The sequence below is a fragment of the Alligator sinensis genome, unplaced genomic scaffold (assembly GCF_000455745.1).
Source record: "Alligator sinensis unplaced genomic scaffold, ASM45574v1 scaffold155_1, whole genome shotgun sequence".
Taxonomy (NCBI): domain Eukaryota; kingdom Metazoa; phylum Chordata; order Crocodylia; family Alligatoridae; genus Alligator; species Alligator sinensis.
The window spans coordinates 54,489-68,095 of record NW_005842877.1 but is presented as its reverse complement, the minus strand read 5'-3'; the positions used below and the strand labels follow the sequence as shown (position 1 = coordinate 68,095).

Genomic DNA, 13,607 nt, shown 5'->3' with positions numbered 1-13,607 from the left:
CAGGGCCCTGACTGGCTGAGGCAGGGAGCACTCTGGGATTCAGGGTGTCTTAACACATACTTGTCTGGCTGCTGTGGGCTTGACTGCCATCAGGGACCAAATTCCTAAGAAGCTCTGAACACTGGCTCCTGAGCACTTGCTCCCCGCATTCCCCTCCAGCCCACTCCACCATTCTTGCCTCTCAGCCCTCAAATGCACAACCCTTACCCTTCTCGTAAGCATATGGATCAGACTGAGGATGCATCAAGGGTTCCCTAAGCCCCACTTGCAAAGTAAGATGAGAAAACAGAAGCATTGCTCATAGCAGATGGGGTGGATTTTCAGTCTGCTGGGTGTTGGACTACGTGACCTCTTGAGGTCCCTTTCAGCCTTACCCCTGATTCTGTGATGGGTTGGTGATGCTGAGGGTCCCCCTTCACTGTGGGGCTGTGGGCATGGGTTATGGATTTGGCCAGCCCATGCACCCACACAGTTAATAGCTTGGAGCACCCATGTTAACCCCTTCCTGCTCCCAATGAGAGTGGTGCAAACCTCACTGCACCCCAGCCCCAGGCTGGCTGCAGACTTGGCAGTGCCAACTCAGGAGCTATTTTCCTGACAACATCATAAAAGGTTGCCTTTTAAAAAAATAGATGAGAACAAGCAAGCAGCTCAAGGGAGGTCTGGGCATTGGGCAGGGGTCCAGGCTGGCTACTTCTGAGTCCTGTATGGGCCCCTCCTGCCATCCAGCCAGGGCCCCAGCACCCTTCTGCCAGGTGCTCCTTCCTGTTCAGGCTTGTCTGCTGCCTTAGGCAGGCAGAGGTCATTCCAGTCCCCTGCTGCCCCTCACACACTGCCAGGCCTTTGCTGCCGCCAAGAGGACCTTCATTTTAGGAGATGGGCTGCTTGTTCATACTTTCAGGGCCACCCCATAGTGACAGTGGGCTGGGCTCCCTAGGGCTCATTACGTGGGGTCCAATCATCGCAACTTAGATAGGAGCCTGAATGGGTCAGCTCTGTCCCTGTGTGTGTTGCTGCAGTGCTGGCTGCCCACCCAGCACCAGGGCACTGCTCTGAGGTGCTTTACCATCTTCTCCACACTCAAGGGCTCCTGATCAGGCTGGGCAGCTGTCACCATGGCTGCTCACTCCCTTCTCTCTGACCTCAGAAAGGATCTAAGACTCGGGGGCTGACCTACCACCACTGACTAGTCAGACCCCACACTCCTCCCTCTCCCCAACTGGGCTGGTTCTTGGCCTCCCCTCACCCTGCACTGCCTCCTTTCCTCAGGAGCCCCTGAATTTAGATTTCTCCAGTCTCCCTTCCCCAGAAAGCAGTCACCGTCTCTCCAACCACTCCACTCTTCCCCCAACTCCAACAGTATTTCTGTGAGGGAATTTGAGAGCTAAGGACACTGCTTTGAAGAAAAGCTGTGGCAATGCAGGACACAGAAATAGAACACCAGGTGCCCAGGATCTGGGTCTTAGCCCCAACAAAGAGCCTGAATTATTCATGGCAGGATCAGATGTCTTGCAAACACAGGCTTGGCCACAGCTACTTACTCCCAGCACTACCCTCAGGAGCAAAGCGGGTTTTGAGGACTTCTGGATGCTCTGCACAGCCTTCCCTGCTATGCTTATGCGAAGCTTCCTGCAGAGCACACATTGCCAATCTCCCCTCCATATGCCCTCACCCCCATTCTGTGCTCTAGGAGCAGCAGAAGTCCTGAACCCACCCCCTCCAAATGACCCCCCAGAAGGGGTTGGCTGGCAGGAGCAGCTCCCTGGCTGTCCTTGCCAAAAAGCAGAGTATGACCAAGAAGTCTGGCTCCAGACCAGATTCCCACTGATGTCCTAGCCCCTGCAGAAGGCAGCTGGCCTCCAGCCTTTCTGGTGCAGCTCTGGCCATAGCCTCCAGAAATAATGCAAGCCGGATGTAGTCCTCGCTCCTTTTAGCACTGTTCCTTTAAGCACTGCCCATCCTGTGTTCCTAGGACAGCTACCCTGAGACCACTTCTTCGTTGTGGCAGCTGTCTCTAGTACACCCAAAGCTTGCCTGGGACAGGTGCATTTACCCCTGCCCTCCAGACCCATTTGTGGACAGGGCAGTTCTGGCAGAAAGGAGATGCCCAGGCAGTGGTTCAGAACCCCCTTTATTTTGTAAACATTTGTGTCTAAAATAATGAACTTCGGGGAGGGTCACACAAGGGAGGTGGCAGGCACCGTGAGCACGACGTGCACATACAGCTGGGATGTGGAGCTGCAGCGTGGTTGGTGTCTTGGTGACAAGGCAGACAGCTTCCAGACAGACAATGAGATGACGGGGCTGGGGCAGGGATTCTGGGGGAGGTGGAGTTTCTAACCTCTGCCATCTTTGTGCAAAAGCTTGAGGCATGAAGCCAAGCTCCAGGGTGTCCAAATATTGACAGGTCTTGCTATCTCCCAGCTGGAAGTGCATTAGGGGTGCCCCTCCCCCAGGGCTGGGGGTTTGGAGCTTTCCAAATGCATCACCTGGAGGGCAATGCAGCCTGGCAGGAAGGGAGCATGCACTAAGCTAGGCCCCAAGGCAACTTATCAGCAGGGTTCAAACTGTCCCTCTCACCGCAGCCAGTGTTGACCCCCATCACACACACTTCATGTAGCTGTGGCTCCCTTGCTGGGTCCATGCTGAGATAAGCTAGCAGAGTGAACTGATGCCTCCCCAGCCTTAGGTATCATGAGCCCCCAGCCTAGCTCAGGTCTGATCTCAGGTTTTTTATGCCAAAGGCTGGAGGTGAACATGACTGGACACTTGGAGCCAAGCTGGACTGTGCAGTGTCTGCAGGCAGGGAGGAATCTCATGTAAAAGTATGTGACTGCTGAGGGACCCCCCCAACAACAAGCCCAAAACCTGCCCCCCATCCCCAATGCCAGCTGAAGGATGACTGTTTGCCCCTGCCACACAGGACAAACCAACCGTTTCTTTCTCCACACCTGTTTTGTGCAAGGGCCCCAAGGTCCCACAGCTGCCTTGAGCACACCAAAGTCTGTTAAATGGACGGAGTGGGGTTGGCAAACAGCCCATTGTGTCACATTTCTGTTTGCAGAAAACAAGGCCCTCTTTCCTGCAGGCCTCTCCACCCTCCCTTCTAGCAGCACCACCCTGCACAAGGCCCCTGTACCTGCTGTTTCTTCAGTGGTGCAGGACTTGATGGAACAGCAGCAGTGATTGCAAGCACTAGAGCAGGAAGGGTTAATCAGTGCACTGTGAGTCACACCTCTGCCCTACCAGCCACCCTTGGCAGCCTCCCAGAGCCCCTGCTGCTTACAGGACACAATGCAGAGCTGTGTCAATAGCACTATTGTAGCTGCACACTTATCAGAAAACCCAGGCTCCTTCCTCTTCTGGGAAGCATGGTGCTCAGCTCTGCCACCCACTGCAGCACCTGGGCATGCCCCTCTGCCCCTGCCAGCAAGGGTTCCTCAGATGATGGCACACAGAGCAGCAGCCCAGTGAAGCTCCTGTCCGTGCAGCCTATGCTGCATCACCCTGGGTAGGAGCATGGTCCACAACCCCTCTTGAAGCCCCCAGGGCTGGGCTGGGACCCTCAGGGGCTCCTCTCCACATGTGAGCTGACAGCACCCTGCAAATGAAGCTTCCAGAGAAGTGAACAAAGCAGGCTGTCACACCTCTGCCCCATCACCCACCCCATCCAGCAGTCAGACCCCATGCCTGACTCCCTCCCAGCCCAGGCCAGGCCTGAGAAGAGCTGAGGGAAGTCTCCATGTAGTTTCCATGGACTCTGAGAAGATCTTTGCCTGCCGCAGTCATGACAGGCAGGGGAGCCTGCTGGCAAAGAGGGCACTGGGACAGCCCTTAAGACCTCTCATCACTTGCTGAGCAGGAACAGGCCAAGGGCCTTCCCCACTCTCTCTCTGACCAGCTGAGGAGAAATCATAGCCCAGAGGCCTAAATCCAACCCAGGTACCTGAGGAAAGACGACGTAAACCTAAAGGAGTCGGGCAGCCCCAGCAGGAGCCAGGGCCGATCAGCCCCTCTTGAGATCCCACCATTTTGAGCCAATGGTTCTGGCCTCAGCTTCCACGCTGGAAAAGCTGGGACTTGGGGGGATTGTTGCCAGGGAGCCTCCCTCCTCTGCCCCCATGCAGGGGCCGGTGTCAGCTGCAGCCAGTGGATGTCCAGGGCAGGCCGATGTCTGGGATACCCTGCCAAGGGATGGCAGAGGGACATGAGCTCAGAACCATTCTGCCCAGGTTGTTCCTTAGCCCCATCTCAAATCCATCTCACTGGCAGTGCCTGTGGCTTTACCCTCTGTAGCGAAGCCCACAGGCAACATGAGCACAGCCCATGCTTGCTGGCGCCTCCAGGGGAAGCAGATCCTGAGAGCCTCTGATCCGCCAGGGCAGGCAGAATCATGCCAGGTGGATGGCACATGTGGCATGGCAGGAGGGCACGAAGCATGTCGGTGCTGGGGACACTGGGGGCAGCAGAGACCAGTGACTGGAGGATGCAAGGGCAGGAACGGAGGCAGCCAGCCAGGCCTGGGGCAGGAAGAGGTAACATGGGGGCAGGGTGGGGCTTTTCAACACCAGCAGGTTTTGGGAGAGTTCTCAGCCCCGTCCGGCTTGCGCTCCTCCTCCTCCAGCTCAGCTAAGTTCAGTTCGTCTGCCGCATACGTGCGGAGCCCATCCAGCTCCTTCTTGTGAGCCTGCAGCACCAGCTCCGTCAGCCGAGTGAAGGACTGCAGGAGAGACCACACTATTAGGCAGGCACCTGTGGCACTGGAATACAGTTACCTCTGAGGTGCAGTGCAAAACAGGACCCTAACATGCCTGTGTGGTGCCATGCTGGGATTGTTGTCCCTGACAGAGGCCCAGGAGAGGATGGGTGGGCCAGGGATAAATTGGGAGTGGGAACCACCCCTCACTCATGTCAATACCCCCAGAGTGGAAAGAGTACCTCCTCCTGATCACCAGTGCCATGCCCTACTCCCAGGCCTTTGGAGACAGTTCTCACCCAGCCCTGCAACCCTTCATGGGCCCAGGTTCCTGGCCTCAGAAACCCATGGGGGAGTCTCAGTTTCCCTCCCAAGGCTAATCTGGCTACCATTCTCCTCCTCTGGTTGGCCATACTGCTGGATTGATGGGGGGAGGCAGGGGAGGACTGTCAAGTAGTCAGGGTGCTAGTCCAGGGCTTGAGAGAGCTGAGTTCAATCCTGTGCTCTGCCACAAACTTCCTGTGGAGCCTTGGGCACATTACTTAGCCTCTCCAGTCCTGGTCTGCAGAGAGGGCACAACAGCTCTGCTCTGTCTTAGGGTGAGTGAGGGGCCCCAAAGGCTGTGGTGATGGGCACTAGGCAAGTACTAGATGTGGAGGGATGACCTGGTGAGGAAATGCCTAAGACAGACATCAACTCAAGGGTAGCAGGGTGCTATATTTCCTTAAAGGATGAGATACAGGGGCCTCTTCTTGCAGTGCTGGGCACAAGGAGCCCTAGTGAGGCCTCTGGGCATTCCCAATACACAGGATAAACAGCATCTTTCAGCCAGGAATCACCCCAGAGCCTGCCCCCCACCTCACAGGGTCAGCAGGCACAAACATGGAGCAACTCAGCCAAAGGTGCAGGGAGAGCAGGAGAGAACTCAGGAGTCCTGACTCCTGATCCCCTATGCCCAGGCCCAGCCCTTCCATGTAAGTGGACTTCTCTTCCCAGCAGATGCCCAAGGGAGTTGTGCCCCAGGCTATGCCAAGCCTGGTCATCAGACACTTGAATGCTGGGCCTTTGTATCCCAGGGCTGTGGCCCTACTCCCCCTTCCCTCCTCAGACTGCCCCTTATGACGGAGGGAACACACTCTAGATACTCCCCAGCCAGTTGGGACTCACCAGCCACAAGGCCAAGCTGTCCATGGTGCATGGAATGAGAGTCCCTCTGGCTGGACTTGGGTGCTACAACACAAACAACTGTTCCCCAGAGAGCTCCTTATGTCCATCCATGTGCTCCAAGTGGCCCCTCAGCCACCTTTCCCTTGACCTTAACCCTCAGCTGCCCCGCCCCTTTGACCCGACTGGCCTGGGTAGCAGCTCCCCTGTAAGCTGGATCACAGCAGAAATGTGGGAACAGCTCCGTTCCTGCTTTGGAGAGGGGATTGTGCTGCTCTGAGGTCACATTGGCTTGTTTCTTGGAGTCATCAGGCAAAAAGGTCCCTCCCCCAACACAGAGTGGTCCTTCAGGGGCTCTCACCTCCTTAATGTTTAAGTTGGTGCAGGCACTTGTTTCATAGAAGTCCATGCCGTACTCCTTGGCCAGCTGGAAGGGAATAGTCCTGGAGAGTCAGGAACACCTGAGAAGAAGCCATCTCCTGACCTGCATCCTCCCCTCCACAGGACATAGGCCCTCAGGCAGCTCAGAGACCCCCAGGGGCTTCCCAAGCTCTTTCCAGAGAAAGCTGAACAGCTAGGTAGAAAGGGGAACCCTGGCCTGGGGGTGAGAGCAGAAGACCAGGAGCTGGGACTCCCAAGTTCTCCCCATTAAGTTCTTAACTTTAGCTCAGCTGCTCCCCACAGGCCACAAGGGTGGTACATGCTTCTTAACATGTCTGTAGGAATCCCAGATGTCAGAACCAGGAGCAGATCCAAGGAAGTGTAGTGGTGAGTTTGCACCCCACTATGTAGTGCACAATCAGTAAGCTCTTCACTGCCAGTTGCAGGTGCCCGTGAGCTTTCTGCTGCACCCCCTTTTCAAAATCCTAGTTCTGCTCCTGCTCTGAGCTCCCCTTCTCTTGACTCTGGCCCCAAAGGAAAGGGTTGCAGGCCATACACCCTGACCATCAATGAAGGTTGTGGATTCCTTGTCCCTCAGGCCAGGATGCAGAAGTCTCAGCACATAACACATGCCCACTGCTCAGGACAGCCCCAGGCCACATTACAGGTAGAAAGGGCTGCAGGCTGCTTCCTCAGATAGGTTTTCCCCCTCCTCAGGAGCCAGCTAGACCTTTTCTCCATGTTTGTGGGAGGTTTTTTCAGCTGCCCACATCCACTGGTTTCAGCCTGGCACTGAGAATGTCAGGCAGAGAACAGAGTCATTCCCTGACCAATTCAGTATGGTGTGGCACCCAGACCCCAGCACCCAGTCCCATTCTGCAAACAGCCCACACCCTGCTTGCCCCCTGTCCCTTGGGAAGGAATAGCCCCAGGGACCTACTGGTGATCCACCTACCTTTGCCATCAGACCTGAACTCTGCTTACTGATCTCCTCCCCCCATGCTCTCGTTGTAGGGCCCTAGTCTCACTTGACCCACTACAGAAGCAAAGGTTATGGCCATGCCAATGCAGCTGCCTGAGCTAAGCCCCCTCTGGGATGGCCCCTCCCCAGTGCCCCATCTTCCTCCCTGCAGGGGGTACAGGGCAGGGCTGGCACTAACCTGAAGGCCTTGGTCTCTGCCCACCTGCCTCTTCTGCTCCTCATCTGCTTTGTTCCCAATGAGGATCTTCTGGACCCCATCTGGTGCATACTAGGAGAAGGGGAAGCATGAGCCAACCTGGTGTGCACTGCCAGGACCAAGCAGTCCTGTACAGAGCTCTCCACAAACAAGCCATGGCCCCTTGTGACCATCACAGCTCTTGGTAGCAACACAGGGCTGGATGGGTAAAAGGTCTCCAAGGCCTCTCATGTGGGCACCATCAGCTGCCAGTCACCCTCTAACCCACACCCTGTGGCAGTCAGTAACAGCAGTGCCCACATAACAGGGGCCCAGGCCAGGCAGCAGGCCTGTCCTGGGGGGTTGAGGTGCCTGTGATACCAGCCCACTGGCAGGAGAGCATTTCAAGGACTGAAGTCCTTGCTGAATGGGTGTTGAATGGGACCTGAGGCCAGCACTTCCTGATGAGGCCATGGCTGCCCCATGCCCATGTGAGCCAGCTCCTTGCCAGGAACTAACTAAGCCCCAGCCCCCCATGCTTCAGGCATTGCTCCAGAACCCCTTCACTACTGTTGCAGACAGAATGTTTCCCCTGACATCCATTCTCTATCTTCTTTGCTCAAAATGTGGTAGGTCTCTTTCTATCAATCCCCCCAAGGACATGGAAGCCAATCAATCCCTGCCTAGCCCATACTTCCCAGACAGGGGTTATCGCTTCCCCTCTCATATTTCTGATTTCTAAATGGAATAAAAACTCAGTTCCTTCTACCTCTCTTCAAAGGCCATGTGTTCTCCAAGTCTGGTCTTGTTCTTGTTGGTCCCATCTGGACTGGAGCTGTACATGTCTGACAGTGCTGTGCCTCAGCCTGGACCTGATACCCCAGCTGAGCAGATCATCATCTCCTGTGCAGATGTAGAACCAGCCCAGCATCACGCCAGCATGAGGTGCACCACTGTCATGCTGCTTACTCATGGGCAGCCATGTTCCCCATGCCCTGGGCCTGCCCTGATGCACTGCTGCCCAGCCAGAAGTCCCTATTCCAGCTTAGTGTTTTCTCCCTGTTCTGTACAGCCTTTGCACCTTTACTTACTGCATTTCACCTTGTGGATTTCAGCCTTCATCACCAGTGGGCCAGATGCCCCCTGCTGCCCACACCTGCTACTGCATGTCCCATAGAGCATCCCTTTCCAGCAACATGATCACAGCTCCATCTACCCCTTTCACAGGGTTTGGCTAGTCTGTTTGCTCCTAGTTTTGCTTCTGAGCTTGGTCAAGAGCAGCTGGATGCCATGATGGCTAATGTGTCTCCCTGCTTAGGGCTCAGCTAGGCTTGGCACATATATAGCTGCCAGTATAGCCCTGAGCTGCCTGCTCTTCTGGGGTAGGTATGCACAAGACTAAATTCCTCCCAGCTCAATGCCCCGACAAGACAGCTAGGGGCCAACAAGGCAGCTAAGACAGTGTAGTGCCACCTACCTCATCCACATCGCTGGCCCACTTCATTATGTGCTGGTAGGAACGTTCACTGCTGATGTCGTAGACCAAGAATATCCCCTACAAAGAGAACCAAGGCACAAATGGGATGGGAGGAAGCCATCATGGTGGAGACTCAGCCATGGTGCATGGGTGTATCCTTCACATATGCAACTCACTGCTGTCCTCTCCCTCACCTGCCTTGGAGCTCAAGGCCACTATCATCCCAGTGACGGGCCCTCTGGTCCCCCAACACAGGGCAGGATTGCCCTTAGTGCAACTGTAACAGGAAACCCTTGCCCTGTTACTGCAGGAAGGCTATGGGGTTAGCAGGGCCATTTAAGAGCTTGGTCTTTGTGGCCCTGGGAGAAGGCAGTTGCAACAGCCAGTAGGTCTGCCCTGGAGAGTGGCTGCATGCTGTGGAGATAGCAGCCAAAGGGCAGGAAGCTGGCAGGGCTGAGGGTAATGAGCAACCTCTGTCCTTAAGCCAGGCAACAAGCAAGCCTGACTGGAAGGGGAGGGGTCAGAGGAGTAAATAGGCTCACCCTCAGGCTGGAGGGGCATTCTAGCCCTGGTGGAGGAAGAGGCAGAACTCTCAGGTGAGCCACGGGGGTGCCCAGAAACAACAAGGGGACCCCTGGGGACTAAGGCCAGAGAGCTTTGTTTTTTTTTCCTTTTGCTGTTTCCTTTTACCCAGCCACAGGACCCAGGAGGGATAAAGGATTTCACTTCACTATGGGTTGGTTTGAAAGTGCCTGAAAGGGTGGTTATTTTAGTTCAGAGCAGTTGCATACATTTTTTGTTTCGGTTTTACCAGAGGATCGGGAACAACTTTGAGGAGAGATGGAGGGCACATTGCAAGTGCCTTAAAACACCTTATAAAAGATTCACCTTCACCCCTTGTTGGTGAAGGGGGTCATGCACATATGGGATTTAACCCCTTCAAGGCTGGAAGACCAGGAGGGCCCAGAGCCCTGGCCATGAGGCTTAATTCCCAGCTGTGTTGCTGCTACCAAGGAGCCAAGGTTGGACTAAGTAGGTCTATGGCTGCAGGTAGCAGTTAGAGCAAGCAGGCTCAGGCCAAGAGGGTCAGGGCCTGCACAAGTATAAAAAGGGTGGAGCCAAGAGAAACCCCACTCTACGACTCATAATGCCTTCTGCATAATAGGTTGTTCCATCAAGGTGTGGCAGATGAGATATAGGGTGACAGTTTGGAAGAGCAGGGGGGAGGGAAGGGGCAGGGGGCAAGCTAGCTGGATGCTGAGTGTTACGGCCTCCTAGCAGGGCTAGTCCTGCCACAGTGGCCCAGTAGAAACAGCACTGGTCTGGCACTCGGGACACCTGGGTTTTCTTCTCGGCTCTGCTGGGTGACTATGGCCCCTTCCCCTCCCACTGTCTCTTCTGTTTGGCCTCCAGGGTTTGTCTCTCATTGTGCATCATTCAGCACAGTGCCCAGCATGACAGGGCTAAGGCCTCCTGATACAGTCAGCCAGCAGAGACATCTAGACAAGCCAGCTCCAGGGGTTGGGGGAGAAGACTCCTGCCTGTAACCACGGATACAGGAGCAGGGCTTGCTGTCACTTGAGGCCCCTCCTGATTCTCACTGCTCACGTTAAGCCCACTCTCAAGATGCCCTCAGACTCCATCACGGTGGATTTTACCATCTTCTCTTCAAAGGGCCAAAATGCAGAACAGGAAGGGCATTGTGGGGTGTCACACCTTCCCCTCCATATCAGGCCCACACCTGGTCTGGATGCATCAGAAGGGCTAGGCTACTTCAGGTCAAGCAACAGTGCCCCCTTTTTTTTGCTCTTGGCTGACACTGCTGGTGACCAAGGCCCCAAACTCCTAGCAGGCCACATTACCTGGGCTCTCCTGTAGTACTGCTTCGTTATCGTCTGGTACCTCTCCTGGCCAGCTGTGTCCCTGCAGCAGAGCAGAGATGGGATCAGACTGGGGGCACTCCCTGGATGATGGCAGATACATAGTGCCTGCTGCTGCATGTGGGTGGGAATGTGGGCCATGGGACAGCCATGTAGAGCAGGGGTTAAAGCTGCCCCTGCACTGAGGCTGCCTCCTTCAGTCCCTTCAGGGCTACAGGACCTCAGCTCCCACCCAGACTGGTGTACAAGGGGCTGACCTGCCTCTGACCACAGGGACAGGCTGGTAAACAGAGAAGGGGGACCCAGTAGGTTGATCTGGGGGATGTAGCTAGGGAGTCCAGCAATGCTCTTTTTCAATGGCACAACAGTGGGCGTACCAGGACAGTAGCCCTGGGTGCCGACTCTGTGAGGGAGCACAAAAGTGGTCACTGCTGCAGTGGTGGCTGGGCATGTCACTGTGATTAGCATGACAGGAGTGGGCACTGCCCCAGGTGTTGATCTGCCCTGCTACACCTCTACAATTTGTTCCTGACAAGAGCAGAATTAAGGGGAGGGAGCAAAAGAGTTTTCTATACAGAGCAGGAGGCAGGGAACCAGGGAGAGGGGGAGCTGCCTATTGAGCTTCAGAAGGGGCTGGGGAAAGGTCCACATGGGAAATGGGTTGTTTAGGGGTGGTGGGGCAAAAAGCTTTCCCTGGGAAGGAAAATCTCATGGACATCCCTAGGCTCACTATTATTCTGGGCATCAGCAGTCATGAAAATGTCATTAAGGGGTTAAATGGTATGGCTTGCCCCAAATAGCCATGGGTAGATGTACAAGTCAAATGTGACATGCACCAGGGAAAACCCCTCTTCAGTGGGTGTAGAAGATCAGTGGGATGTAGAACCTGGGTTAGAGGAACCGACCTGCCCTGCCACCAAAGGCTCCCCACTGTGCTCCAGGTGCCACTGGCTGCTGTTCCTCCTTGCTGCCATAAGGTGACAGACCAGTTCCCACAAAGACTCAGGCAAACTCTATTGCCCTCTCTCCACTGAGGCGCCCCAGGCAGAGCTGCAGCTATGTGCCCTCCCCTGCCCCCCACAGCAGAGCTGGGCCAGAAGACTGCTGCAGAAAGGAAATTCACCACAGTCCTGTGGGTTCAGCCATCCCATAATGTACTGATTTGGGGCTAAATACACTGAATAGTTTTAGTTGAGAAAAAAAATATATATCCCAGGGAGAATTCATGCAAGTGGAAGAAATGAAGGTGGAGGTGCTGGCAGCTCCTCACCCTGCCAGGGTGCGAAGATCTAAGTCCACTCCACCCCAGCAGCTTTGAACCTACTCCTCCCTATCCATGGAAAGCGTCTTTAGCCCCAGAACACCTTCTCGCCTGGGGTTTGGTGCTCTGCATCTCTTTGGTTGGCAGTGTCCTGCTTTGCCCCTGAGAGGGACTACAGGGTATTGCTGGGTGAGGTAAATGGCCTTTCTAGTGCCAGAACCAACCTCTGACAGAGGCAGGTATGAAACCCATGGACATACACACAGGAGTCTGCCTCAGGAGGGAGGAAGGGAGGCAGGCAAGGCAAGGCAAGGCCTAGGGGGTACGAATCAGGACAACCACACCAGGCCCTGCACTTTGGGGGGCCCAGCAGACAGTGCCGCTCCAACCTCTTGGCCCTTCCCTCCCTCCCTCCCAGCTGCTTGCGACCCCCCTGGCCCCACACAGGGTGATATGCCCTGGGCCCTGCACACCCCTAGGGACAGTTCTGCAGGCAGCGCCTTCCTTGTCACAGCTGCACTGACTTATTTGTGACATCTGCTCTGCCTTAAGGTCCTTGATGCTTTAAATGAGACACTGCCCTGCCTCACACAATGAGGGGCTGGAAATGCCAAATAACTCAACTAGCTACATACACTGAGATGCAGCTACCTCTGGGGAAGAACACAGCTGCTGGAAGAACACAGCTGCTGGTGAATTGAGTGCAAAAATGCCAAGCAGCAGCCTAGGGAAGAAGTAGAAGAGGAAAGCTGTAACCAGCTAAAACGGGACAATAGATTCAATGAATGACTGCCCACTGAGGAACTCTTCCTTTGTCTCCTTGCTGATGCCCCTGCTGTCTTTAGCAAACTTGTCCTGCAGGTCCAGTTGGCTCTATCCCAACCCCAGACCATGATGCTGGGGCACTGGCTTAGCTTAAGAATGGCAGCTCCTCCTGGACATCACCTTGTCCTGCAGCAGCCCACAGGTCATTACACACAAGTTCTGACTCTGCTGCCTTCTTTGAGCTTGTAAGCATAGCACCTCCACCCAGGCACCTCACTTCAGCACTCACCAGATCTGTATTCGCACCTTGATTCCATCCACTTCAATAGTTTTCATCTTAAAGTCCACCCCTGGGGGGGCAAGGAGAGAGAGAGGTTATGAGGCACCAGGCTGTGGCCTTCCCTTGGCCATGGCCCTGCTCCTGAGCATGTCACAGGGGTTGTGGCACAAGATGAAAGGCATGCACAGAAGCACAAAGCCAATTAGCAGGGGCAGTGGCAAGAACCAAAATTTCTATTGACCAATATTTCCAAAATCATCCAATAGCTACAGAGACAGGAGGCAGTGCTTAGAGCAGCAGAGCAAGAGAGGACACCTAAATGGGAAAGGATGGGTTGGGCAGGTAGATCCCTGTGCCCTGGCTTCCACTCCCTACCTGCCTTGTTCACTCTATGCCCTGCCCCTGCCACTCCCTATGTTCTTAGCAATGCCCATATCCCTCAGGTTCCTTCTGTACCCCAGTGTCAGTGTCCTGCTCTTCCTTGCTTCTAGAGGCCCTTCAGATTTGTGCCAGACAAAAAACTGAGCTGAAAGGCAGCAACCCTAT

General features: G+C 55.0%; 1 protein-coding gene across 1 annotated transcript; it reads right to left on the bottom strand.

Annotated features, from left to right (window-relative positions):
- Nucleotides 1–2,123: 2,123 nt before the first annotated feature.
- Nucleotides 2,124–13,132, bottom strand: RAB15 (RAB15, member RAS oncogene family). Its single transcript, XM_006035815.3, has 6 exons — nt 13,071–13,132; nt 10,738–10,798; nt 8,876–8,953; nt 7,402–7,491; nt 6,222–6,287; nt 2,124–4,720 (listed from the first exon to the last, which is right to left on the bottom strand). The coding sequence occupies exons 1-6, from the start codon at nt 13,115–13,117 to the stop codon at nt 4,562–4,564; spliced, it is 501 nt and encodes a 166-aa protein (XP_006035877.2). The 5' UTR covers nt 13,118–13,132; the 3' UTR covers nt 2,124–4,561.
- Between the last annotated feature and the right edge of the window lie 475 nt (nt 13,133–13,607).